This window comes from Schistocerca serialis, chromosome 9 (assembly GCF_023864345.2).
Source record: "Schistocerca serialis cubense isolate TAMUIC-IGC-003099 chromosome 9, iqSchSeri2.2, whole genome shotgun sequence".
Taxonomy (NCBI): domain Eukaryota; kingdom Metazoa; phylum Arthropoda; class Insecta; order Orthoptera; family Acrididae; genus Schistocerca; species Schistocerca serialis.
Window position 1 is genome coordinate 266,664,946 of NC_064646.1, and position 13,520 is coordinate 266,678,465.

The window sequence follows — 13,520 nt, forward strand, 5'->3', positions numbered from 1 at the left end:
TAAAATAAAAGGCAGTAATATATTTAAAATGGAGCTTGGTTCACTGAAAAGATTGCTCTTTACTCTTCTGGTGGAAAAGTGTTATTATTCTGTCAATGAATTCATTGAGGACAGCCTCACAGTCTGAACACAGGGATTGTATTACATGTATTATTTTATGTACTTTTGTAACTGTAACTTAGAAATGTAAAATATAATGTAAACTTTTGTATTTCTCTTAAAAAAAGTGAAAAAAGTTTCTTTTGTAAACCCTGACATGTCTTCTGTACATCAAATCGAATGATTTGAAAATTGTACGTAATGAGATGAATAAATCACATATCACATTATCACTGCGGTGCTTGCTTTTCACTTGCAGGAGCTAGTAATATAGAAAATTTCAACAGCTTTTTTTGTTGCAGAGTCCTAGCAGGAAAACTGATTATTACTTTTATCATCCCAATTCCATAGTTAAATAGTGCTCTCAAAAATGGACACAAACAGTCTCGACTGCAATAACATTTATTTTGATCGCAACTGGATTAGGTCAGTTTTTGACCATCCTCAGACACTTGTACCGTGGTGGAAGGCGGTGGTGGTGAATGGAGCGGGTGTTGTTTCCCATGGCTGATTTTATTCACTGGTGTAGCTGTATAAGGGGTGCTCAAAAAGTTTCTGTTCAACGACTGTACTATTAAGAATTGGTACGCCAATCAGGCAAAACTGCCGTGAGCATTGAGCCAATCGTCTCACGTACACACCAGGATGATGGTGCCCATTTGGTAAAACACCATGTCCTGCTGCTTGAAGAAGTCCGTAGCTTCCTGCTGCACATCCATATCCAACAGGAATTGTTAACCATTCAAGGCCTTTTTTAAGGGACCCAATGCATGAAATCACACAGGGACAGATCACGACTACAAGGCAGGTGCTCAAGTGTCTCCCACTTGAGTTTGCGTACTTTCTGCATTACAATATTTGCGATATGGAGACTTGGGGTAATCGTGAAGGTGACACATCATTCCACAACAGTGGTTTCTGACAGACATGCTGCCTATATACATTCTTGATTCTCCAATGGATGTTTACTGGCATTTGTCTCTCTGCAGCCAAGAAGAGAATAACATGATTTTGGTGCTGTTTGGATGTAAATAGAAGTAACTTCACCATAGTTCACATTTCCACATTTATCACACACAGTGCTCTTATACCTGCATCAGAGACGCACTACGTTGCATATACACTACAGCAACGCCCTCCAACGGAAACTTTTGGATCGCCCCTTATATGATGAAACCTGGAATTTTTTTAAGCACAACCTCACCTTCATATCTAACTCTGGCAGGGTAATAATGTATTGTCAATTGGAAAAGCCCGGGTCCTTCATTTGAGAAACAGCTCTGGCATGGGGTAACAGGAGAGTAACATTACATTAGAGCATCCCCCAGAAATCATTGACAGCCACCAGGAATAATTTGAAGATAGCAAAATGTCCTGTTTTTGAATTGTCATGGATAATAATATTACATGACTAAACACTTTAAGCAGAATATGTTGTTCTTATGGTCTTCAGTCCAAAGACTGGTTTGATGGAGTTCTCCACACTATTCTAGCCTGTACAAGCCTCTTCAACTCTGCATAGCTGCTGCAACCTACATCCATAATTCATTCCACTGTAGCTCAAAGTGGTTATTTTAAAAGAGACAGTAAGAATTAGGGAAAAGGTGAAAAGTGTCTAGTATTTTGGCTAGTAAATTTCCGTTCAGCTTGATATGCAGATTTGATTTGTATAATTATACTTACATGGATCATGCAAACAAATTTATTCATGCTGGATAAAACTAGAAGAGTGATTTTAAGGGGAGATTACACTACTACACTTAATCTAGCACATGCTGTTATAACGATTTCTTTGAGTACATATGAAAGCGAAGGAGCGAACGCAGGCCCAGCAGCTCTAGTGTGCAGAGGCAGTGACTTAGGGGCTGTATGAGCTACGGTGGCAGACAAATATAAAAGGACAAAAGTCCAGCTGTAGAAAGGTGCTTATTATGGCTTTCACCATGTAAGAGAAAGGTGCCATGAAAGGTTTAGTTCTCCAGTGATGAATTCAGAATGGCAGTCGGGTATTCTGAAAGATAGATACCTCTTAGCTGCCCTAAAATACATGGAAACAGGGCTCTAAAAAAACTGTAAAAAGGTGTGCTGAAAAGTAATGCTTCTGAGGTGGTAGGAGATGGTTGGTGTCACAATATTTAATTACATTTATTATTTATTACCAACAGATGCAGCTTGTACACTTATGCACTTATGATACAAGCTTTATTCTGAACTCTGCACTTTATTGACTGGCATGTATTGTTATATGAATAATAGTTTTAAGTTTGAAGCATGGAGTAGCCAGAATATATCACTGCAAATAATTGTACTCTGAGACAAGTTTTAGCTACTATGGATTCAATTCAATAGATTTCTGTCTCACATCAAGGTATATAAACATGATTAAACTTGTAGCTACCCCCCCCCCCCTTTTCTCTCTCTCTCTCTCTCTCTCTCTCTCTCTCTCTCTCTCTCTCACACACACACACACACACACACACGAGAGAGAGAGAGAGAGAGAGAGAGAGAGAGAGAGAGAGAGCTAGATTGTTCTAGCTTTGCAGCCAAACTGGGCAACAGGGAAGGTGGACACTGTCTGAAAGCTTTGCTACAAGGTGGTATTTTTTTGTCTACCAATCAATGTCTCTACTATAACATGAACGGTTATTTCTATTTATTCCACTATTTGTATGCCATGCAGAAATTACCCATATCCCACAAATAGATCCAACAAAACACAAAGACAAAGGAGATTAGAAAGGGGGAGAGGAGAAGATAAATGAAATATACATGTGAATATTACCTTTCTGATTATCATTTGGTTTTTCACTCTGATTAGTAATTAATCTTGTAGGCTTTATTCGTCGTTTCTGGCTCCTTGATGGCTGCACATTTTCTTCGTTGATATTGGAGAACCCATGACCATGAGTTTGATTCCTATGGCCCCTCTTCTTGGTCAAACTCCTGCTACTATCCTTGACAATGAAGTCATTGAGACTAAAAGTACTACATGGCTTATTGATTTTTCCAGTGAATTGAATTTTTTCCCAGTGATGAGATGGTGAAGCAGGATCTGATGAACTCCTGGACAAGGGTGACACAGAGCTAAAAATAGACCGTGTATGTTCTGGACTATCAGTTGGACTAAAAATTTGTGAGCATCTATTTTTTGGAGTTGATGGATCAACTTTCGTCAGAGCTACCTTCTTTTTTGTTTCAGATTTTGGACTATCTATGTTCTCTAGGAGACAAGTTTTGGTTCTCAACTCGTCTTCTAAAAGCTTTTGTCCAGAATTTTGTTTCCGTGCACTATGACAATTACATACGGTTGTCTCTTCAGATGCACGATTCCCTATGTTGTTGAGCTTATCATTTTTGATCACTTCACAAGTATGTCTTGATTGCAAGTTGCATGGAAACAACTCTACTTTCTTAGGTCTTGAGACTTTATTCTCACTGTTCCGTCTTAAAACTGAGCTGGAACTAAAATTTCCATTTTGAGCTCTAGCCTTTGTTGGTTTTAGAGGAGTTGTTGCAGAAGGAGATGGTTTAAGAGCACTGAAAAATAAATGAATGAATGAATAAATAAATAAAAAGAACAGCACTTATAAATAATGACTTATACATTAAACAATGGAAAATCTCAGATGGAATGTAAGAATATAATGAAAAGGATAGTTGCTAGTCACCATTTAACTGAGATGCTGAGTTGCAGATAGGCACAACAAAAACACTGTCACACAATTAGCTTTCGGCCAAAAAGGCTTTTGTCAAAATTAGACAACATACACACATGCACACACTCACCCAAACATAACTCACACACACATGACGACATTCAATGGCAACTGGAGCCAGCCTGTGAGCAGCAGGGCATTGTGGGAGAGGCAACTGGGTGGGGGTGAGAAGGTGACTGCAGCAGGAAGGGGAGTGGCATGGGACGGTAAAGTGCTGCTGGGAGTGTGCTGGGCGAGCTGGAGAGTGGGGCAGCTAGATGCAGTCGGGAGGTTAGATGGAGGGCAGGGGTGAGAGGAGGGGGCGGGGGAGGTTAGCAGAAAAGGAGAGAATTGAAGAGACCGGGTACCTTGGTGGAATAGATAGCTGTGTGGTGTTGGAATGGGAACAGGGAAGGGACTACATGGGTAAGGACAATGACGAACGAAGGTTGAGACCAGGAGGGTTACGAAAATGTAGGATATATGGCAGGGTGAGTTCCCACCTGCGCAGTTCAGAAAAGCTGGTGTTGGGAAGGATCCAGATGGCACACACTGTGAAGCAGTCATTGAAATCAAAGACATCGTGTTGGGCAGCATGCTCAGCAACAGGGTGGTCCAGTTGTTTCTTGCCCACTGTTTGTCGATGGCCATTCATGCGAACACACAGCTTGCTGGTTGTCTTGCCCACATAGAATGCAGCACAGTGGTTGCAGCTTAGCTTGTAGATCATATGACTAGTTTCACAGGTAGCCATGACTTTGATGGTATAGGTGATGTTTGTGACAGAACTGGAGTAGGAGGTGAAGGTCTTTCAACTAGGTCTATTACAGGGAAATGAACCACGAGGCAAGAGGTTGGGAGCAGGTGCTGTGCAGGGATGGACCAGCATATTGTGCAGGTTTGGTGGATGGCATAATTCCACTGTGGGAGGAGTAGGAAGGATAGTGAACACGACATTCTTCATTTCAAGGCATGACAAGAGGAAGTCAACACTCTGGTGGAGAATGTAATTCAGTTGCTCCAGTCCGGGGCGGTACTGAGTCACAAGGAGAGTGCTCCTCTGTGGCCGGACAGTGGGGCTTTGGGAAGTGTTGGGTGACTGTAAAGATAATGCATGGGAGATCTGTTTCTGTACAAGTTTGGGAGGGTTATTACGATCTATAAAGGCCTCAGTGAGACCCTCTGTATATTGTGAGAGGCACTGCTCATCAATAAAGATGCAACAGCCATGGGTGGCTAGGCTGTATGGAAAGAGAGTTTTTGGTATGGAATGGGTGGCACCTGTCAAAGTGGAGGTGTTGCTGGTGGTTGGTAGGTCTGGTATGGACAGAGGTACTGATATAGCCATCCTTGAGGTGGTGGTCAACATCAAGGAAGGTGGCTTGATGAGTCAGTAGGACCAGGTGAAGCGAATGGGGGAGAAGGTACCAAGGTTCTGGAGGAAAGTGGATAGGTGTTCTCAAACCTGATCCAGATCATGAAGGTGTCATCAATGAATCTGAACCAGGTGAGTAGTTTGGTATTCTGGGTGTTTAGGAAGGATTCCTCTAGGTGGCCCATGAATAGGTTAGCATAGGATGGTGCCATGCTGGTGTCCATAGCTGTATGCTGGATTTGTTTGTAGGTAATACCTTCAAATTGTGGATGAGAATATAGTTGGTGGTGGCGACTAGGAAGTAGGTGGTTGGTTTGGAATCTGTTTGCAGTGGGAAAGGTATTGTTCAATAGCCATGAGGTCATGGGCATTAGAGATGTTAGTAAGGGAGGTGGCACCAATAGTGATGAGCATGTCATCGTGTGGTAAAGGGACATCAACTGTAGAGAGTTGGTGGAGGAAATGGTTGGTATCTATTATGTACACGGGTAGGTTGCGGGTAATCGGCGAAAGGTGTCGGTCTACAAGAGCAGAGATTCTCTCAGTGGGAGCACAAAACTGGCCACAATTGGGCATCCTGGATGGTTGGGTTTATGGACTTTAGGAAGCATGTAGGAGGTAGGAGTGTGGGGAATGGTACGGGTCAGGAGAGAGATGAACTCTGGGGAGAGGTTCTGGGATAGGCTCACAGATTTGAGTAAAGATTGGAGATCCTGCTGGATTTCTGGAGTGGGTCACTGTGGCAGGGTTTGTAGGTGGATGAATCTGACAACTGATGGGGTCTTTCTGCCAGGTTATCCTTGCAGTTTAAAACAACAGTGGTGGAGCCCTTGTCAGCAGGTTATACGGTCGGTGTTAGATTTTAGATGGTGGAACTATGGACCTCGAGGAACTAGAGCAACATGCACAATGCCACCTCAAAAAACCCTCCAACCTGCTCATTTCCTACTCCTGCCTTGGACTACCACTGTCCACCACCCCTACAACAACCTCCAAACCTCTCCCACACCCCCTCATAGCTGAAAATACCTGTCTCGCAGACCTACTACATTTACTCCGCCCTCCAAAACTGCCTCACACCACCACAAAGAATCCAGAAACTAAACAGACCTGAAACACAGTCACAAACCTTTCCTCCAAAAGCTTTAGCCCTGCAACAGTATCAGTCCTTTCCAAGGGCCACACCTTTTGCCCCACTTCGAAATTCAATCATGCCAGACCTTCTCTCCTCCTCCGGGTCCCTACAGTGGAAAAACTTTTTTGCCACCAACCCTACCAATCAGACTCAACCAAAGACCAATGTTGAACCCTACCTGACTCAGTTTACACCTCCAGCCAGCTGTGATACGCCCCACACTGTTATCAAATCACCCAGTTAACCTTCCAGAATTACTTAACCCCAAACTCCTAATTCCTCAACATACAAACCAACCTTGTAAATGCAGAAAGATCCGCAAACCACCACATAAAACCTGTTCCTGATCTTATTATTCTACCTGCTGACAAAGGCTCCACTGTTGCTGTTTTGAACCACAATGATTACCTGGCAGAAGGACTCCGCCAGCTGTCAGATTCATCGACCTACAAACCCTGCCACAGTGACCTATTCCAGAAATCCAGTAGGATCTCAAGTTTCTACTCAAAACCTTAGGCCCATCCCAGAAAATCTCTTGGAGACAATCGCTCTCCTCACCTCTAACATTCCCTGAACTCCTGTCTTCTACACGCTTCCTAAAGTCTATAAACCCAACCACCCTGTATGCCCAATTGTGGCCAGTTACTGTGTCCCCACTGAGAGAATTTCTGCTTTAATAGACCAACACCTTCAGCCTATTACCCACAACTACCCTACTACATAAAAGATAGTAACCATTTCTTCCACTGTCTCTCCACAGTTCATGTCCCTTTACCACATGGTGCCCAGCTCATCACTACTGATGCCACCTGCCTTTACACTAACATCCCTAATGCCCATGGCCTTACTGCTACTGAATAATACCTTTCCCAGTGCTCGACGGATTCCAAACCAACCACCTCCATCCTAGTTGCCACGAACAACTATGGTGCAAATGGCTCTGAGCACTATGGGACTTAACATCTATGGTCATCAGTCCCCTAGAACTTAGAACTACTTAAACCTAACTAACCTAAGGACATCACACAACACCCAGTCATCACGAGGCAGAGAAAATCCCCGACCCCGCCGGGAATCGACCCCGGGAACCCGGGCGCGCCACGACCAACTATATTCTCACTCACAATTACTTCTCCTTTGAAGGTATTACCTACAAACAAATCCAGATTACGGCTATGGGCACCAGCATGGAACCATCCTATGCCATCCAATTCATGGGCCATCTAAAGGAATCCTTCCTAAACACCCAGAATCCCAGACCCCTCACCTAGTACCTGGTTCAGATTCGTTGATGCTATCTTTGTGATCAGGACTGAGAGTGAGGACACCCTATCCACATTCCTCCAGAATCTCGACAACATCTCCCCCATTTGCTTCACCTGATCCTACCCAACCCATCAAGCCACCTTCCTTGATGTTGACCACCACCTCAAAGATGGCTATATCAGTACCTCTGTCCCTATAAACCCACCAATTACTAGCAATACCTTCACTTTGTAATTGCCACCCATTCCTTACCAAGAAGTCCCTTCCATACAGCCTAGTCACCCATGGCCATCGCATCTGCAGTGACAAGCGGTCCCTCTCACAATATACAGAGGGTCTCACTGAGGCCTTTACTGATCATAATTACACTCGCAACCTTGTACAAAAACAGATCTACTGTGCCTTATCTTTCCAGTCATCCAACACGTCCCAAACACCTTGCTTCAGGTTCTTATCCCTGTAACAGACATAGATGCAAGACCTGTCCCATACATCCTCCCACCGCCAGCTACTCCAGTCCTGTCACAAACATCATCTATCCCGTCATAGGCATGGGTACCCGTGAAATTAGTCATATGATATACATGCTAAGCTGCAACCGTTGTGTAAAATTCTACGTGGGCATGACAACCAGAAAGCTGTCTGTCCAGATGAATGGCCATCAACAAACAGTGGCTAACAAACAACTGGACCACCCTGTTGCTGAGCACGCCGTCCAACATGACATCATTCATTTCAATGACTACTTCACAGCCTGTCCCACCTGGATGCTTCCCAACATCAGCTTTTCTGAATTGCGCAGATGGGAACTCTCCCTGCCATATATCTTACGTTTCTGTAACCCTCTTGGCCTCAACCTTCGTTCGTCATTGCCATTGCCCTTACCCATGTAGCCTCTTCCCTGTTCCCATTCTAGCACCACGCAGCCCTCTATTCCACCAAAGCACCCAGTCTCTTTACTTCTCTCTTTTTCTGCTAAGCCTCCCCCCCCCCCCCCCCGCCCTTCTTCTAATCTCCCAATGCATCTAGCTGCCCCACTCTCCACCTCACCCTGCAGTAATCTACCATCCCCCACCCCTTCCCTTCCCCTCCCCGCCCCAGCCTCCTCCTTACCCCCAACCAATTGCCTTGTTGGCCAAAAGCTAACTGTGTGACAGTCTTTTTGTTGTGCCTTTCTGTGACTCAGCATCTCTACTATATGGTGAATAGAAACTATTCTTTTCATTATGCTGAACTTAATATATATAAAATAGAGCTATTGATGTACTACAACTTGCTATGTTCAGGTAATGAGGTTATTTTAAGACTAGTTATTTCAAAACTTAAGGTACACTAAATGTTTCTGGGAAGTCATGTGAATTAGCTACACGTAATACCATTTCAATATGTATTTGTTACTCATGATTCTGTAATAAGAGGATTAATTGACCACTCTTGACACAGTCTGGTGTGACCAATCTAAGAAAGGATAATCTGTTGCCACAAAACTGGACAAGGGGACATGACTATAAAAGTGAACTCACAATAGTTATTAAGTACAAGCAAAAAACACACAAACACACTTTATATTTGTATATGACAAGTCAATAACAATAATGGAAAATCTAAGGTTGGAGTATCAACAATTATGAGATGAGAGTTGCAGATGGAAAGACTGTCTGCAACTCAATCTGTCATCTTTATGGTGAGTAGCAGTCTATCCTTCATACAACAGCAATTACAAATTACGGTATGGTGCAGTTTTAATTAAGAACCGAAAATTTCAGTTTTGTATTGGTTTCAGTCATAAACCAGCCAAATCATCAGCTTGGCCAAAACCAGCTTTTGTGAACTCATCCATGAAGTCGAGTCGCACTCGGAATGGATTCAGTCAACAACAGTGGTTGACTTCAGTTGGCGGGGTGCTGTTTAACTATTAGGAGATTCTTTCCTCACACGTAAAAAGTGTCATTAAATTGTTGTTAATCACAATTCATCATATCTTATAGTGATATTCTTATACTGAGTTAATAACAATTTAATTCACTCATTATTGTACTTAATGGAATGGGTTATCATATTGTTATGCTGAAAGGTTTTATTAACGAGTCTCCTCGAAAGCAAGTGGGTTTTTTTTTTTTTTTTTTTTAAAAAAAATCAGCATGGTGTCACAATCCCCCAGAAGATGTCAAAATGACCAAGAGGCATAGTTTGTCAGAGAGGGATGACTCACACCGAAGTGTGCAGAGAAACACAGGCAAGTGTGTCACTGACTTTATTGCATCGAAGATACACAGTGGGCCTTCTACTGAACTCGGCGATGGCGCTGCGCACTGTGTGTGTGTGGAGGCCAGAATCCGCAGTGTCAGCTCCCAGTCACCTAGCCTTGCTGGTATAGCGCTCCACCCATAACACAGCCAAGTGGCTGCCGTGTGTGTTGCTGCGCCCAGTGGCCCAGAAAATGGTTGACTGCTCTGTCAAGGGCAACTCCTGGACCCCACATAGAGGCCAAAGGGAAACAGCCGACCACCGTCACTGTCGTGAGCCTTAGCAGTTCTGGCTGTTGACCCAGTGTAGCTCGTTCAGTGCCCGCAGACAGCTCAGTACACGGGACCACAAATTTACGCCCCAGCCCTGGCCCTGCAGACAGCAGCTTGCCGTCAACTGGATGATGCCAACCTGGGAGCGGAGGCTAGTAGCTCTCTCGCTTCTTGCTTCAGTGTAGCTACAAGGTGTGACACATCCCGCCACAGCAATGATGTTTCCATGCAGTGGAAGTTGTAAGTAGAGTAAGCGAGCCGGTTGGCCACCGATATCCATCACAAAAAGGTCGTTGTGGTTGGTCTGCAATTTAAATAATCATCATTTTCTCCAGTTCTAGATGCAGACAGAATGGTGACACAACTTCCCACTTTGAGCCTTTGGGCTTGTTTATTTATATGTCTTTTCTCTATGCCTTTGCTGTAGTTCCTATGGAGGGGACAAGTGGAATGCTCTTTGATAATTACTACAACAGCTTTCCTCAGCCCACTTTGGCCCCTATACACAGGTCACTAGGTGCTGTTGTAACTGCATTGTGTGGATTCTTTACAGCACGTCAGTGCCCTGTGCTGCCCTGATTACTTTAAATTTTTATGCACTGCTTGCCGGGCGGTGCTTTCTAGCCTGCGAACGGTGATGTAAACCTACCTCTCAAATTCACTTACAAAATACCAACATCTCCCCTGCCTGCCAACTGATACGCCAATTGATCCCTTAGCTACTGCCTTCCAGCCATAGCTGTGCAAAATTTACAAGAATTCCCTAAATCAACCCCTGTATTTATTCATGATGTAGCATACCTCTTCCCTTCTGAGAAGATTCATCCCATATCTTTAACGTTGCTCTCCCACTCAACTACCTTAACTCTAATAATCTACTCATTGAGGACAATCTCCCAAATTTACCATACTGGACTTCCATTTACATTTTATTACTACCATGTATCCCTTATCATACCCTTGTATGTGAATTAAGACATTAAAACTAATTGCTTTCCTGACCAACAATTCTACTGATGACTGGTATGCTGGCACATCCACAGTCAGTACCCTCTTGCAACTTAGCCAGAAGTACAGTGCACAAAAGCCTGCTAGAAACATGCCACAACTGGTGGCTGATATGCTCAAGACTAATACTTTGTGAGCCTGTTATTCCCAGAAACGGTTTACATGCTGCAACATTTGTTCCATCAAAATTCCCCCTTGGTGAGACAATATTACTCTGTCCAAGGACTGAAAAAGCTTTGGATTGAGAGCGTCATTTAAATACACAAATTTTGAAGGGTAATGCCTTCAGAGATCCTTCTGGTCAATATAATGTACTGTGCGACAATGTCATAACAGCTGAGCCTATGAGCATAGCTGGAAGACAAAAATCTGTCCCGACTACCTCACAAGTCGCATTAGTGATCATTTTGCTTTCCTGAAGCTTGAGTTTTTTCAATATTACTGGTCTGTCTCCTTCATAGCAGTTCAACCATACATTTTGCAGCATGATCATGGAATATAACCAATGAGAACCCACCCTCTGGAAGTACGTTTGGGCTGGCAGAAGCTCCTTCCCACAGCACATCCCATTTACTTACCCCCAGAAACAACCTCGCTTCACATGTCCGCATATCAGTCCATACTTGGCCACCTAGACAGATCACAAATTACTCTATCACCCCCTTGCTTGTACACAAAATCAACAAAGAAAAACAATATCAGTAGTAACGACATGAAAAACTAACAACTCCATGAAGAAAAACAATAAATATCCCTACATAAAAAGAAAAACCATATGTACATTTCACCTCCAGATTGGCTGCCGATAACTGTGGTATCCCCTCTACCATCCCTTTAAACGGTTTTATGTTGCTGACATGTATAACAGAAATTTTTGGGGGAATTGTATCTTCACGTTGAACAATGAGGTCACTTCCACAACCTAATATGGTCCCTGGCATTTTGTTAAAAATTTCTTCATTTTCCTCTTTGACATATGGCATTTTCCTGCTGTACACTGTCTCAAATGGCGAGAAGTCCGTTGCAGTAAGAATTTTCGAATATGCAGACTGTACATATGGTAAATAGGTGTCTAAATCATCATTCTGGAACCTACATAATAGCTCAACATCGTTGGAATTTGTGCATGTGTTCCATTCTTTCGTTAGTCTACGGATGAAACGAACTTGTCTGTAATTTCCTTATACACAATACGCAGCATAGTTGCTTTATTAATTCCGAGACAAAATTCGTACCTTGGTCTGTAATTATAGTCTCAGGAAAAGTAAACTTTAATATCCAGTTGTTTACTAATGCCTGCCCTATAGTACTAGCCCATTGGTCTGCCATCGTTACCATTACCACAAATTGAGAAAAATGATTGATTATCACGAGAACATACCTATTTCCTGCAAGTGTCTTGTTAAATGACCCAAGGCCATCCAATCCCAACATAGAAAATGGACTGGATGCCTCTGGTAACCTTTGCAATGGCACTTTCTCATGTGTGATTTCAGCCCTTTGCATGCATGGCGCACAGTCCTTAACATACTGCTCCACATCACACTTCCTGTTCCTCCAACAAAACTGCTCTGCTCTATGTCTGTCCATCACACAATGCCCACCATGACTTGACAACATATGGTCACGAGCTTGCTGCAAAACTTCCTTCCGAAAACCCTCTGGAACCACCAAATATGGGCCACACCTTGTCATTCTACACAACAAACCCTCAAGCACAACAAAATGTAGCTGTGACTTAAATGCCAGGCGCTCCTTATTCCTTGCTAGTGCCTACTGTCACTCTTCAACGTTCCTCCCTACCATACTTAATATTTCAACCCCGTGGCTTAATGAATCTGCATTTGCGTGAGACCTCCTTGGCTTATGGATTACCTCATACTTCAAATAGTTCAAATGGCTCTGAGCACTATGCGACTTAACTTCTGAGGTCATCAGTCACCTAGAACTTAGAAATAATTAAACCTAACCAACCTAAGGACATCACACACATCCATGCCCAAGGCAGGATTCGAATCTGCGACCGTAGCGGTCGCTCGGCTCCACACTGTAGCACCTAGAACCGCACGGCCACTCCGGCCGGCTTACCTCATACTCAAATTCACTAAACGTAAGTGGCCACCGAGTTAATCTACTAGATGGATCTTTCAAACCAAGCAATCATTTCAATGGGGCATGATCTGCCATGACCTTAAACTTCCTACCATACAGAGAACACCAAAAATATGTAATATCATATATGATCACAAACATTTCTTTCTCCATTGTTGAGTAGTTAAGATCCACCTTGTTTAACTGTCTTGAAATGTTTGCTACCAGATGTTCCTGACCATCCACCATCTGTCCCAAAACACAACCGACTGCCTCATTTGAAGCATCACACGAAAGGAAAAACTCTTTCTTAAAATCCATAAAAACCATAA

General features: G+C 43.3%; 1 protein-coding gene across 1 annotated transcript in view; it reads right to left on the minus strand.

Moving 5' to 3' along the window:
* LOC126419927 (codanin-1) overlaps window positions 1–13,520 on the minus strand; it is a 178,362-nt gene that overhangs the window by 143,258 nt on the left and 21,584 nt on the right. Inside the window, exon 3 of the mRNA XM_050087217.1 lies at window positions 2,882–3,636. Within this exon, the coding sequence (XP_049943174.1) occupies window positions 2,882–3,636 (755 nt within the window). The remainder of the gene's footprint in view (window positions 1–2,881; window positions 3,637–13,520) is intronic.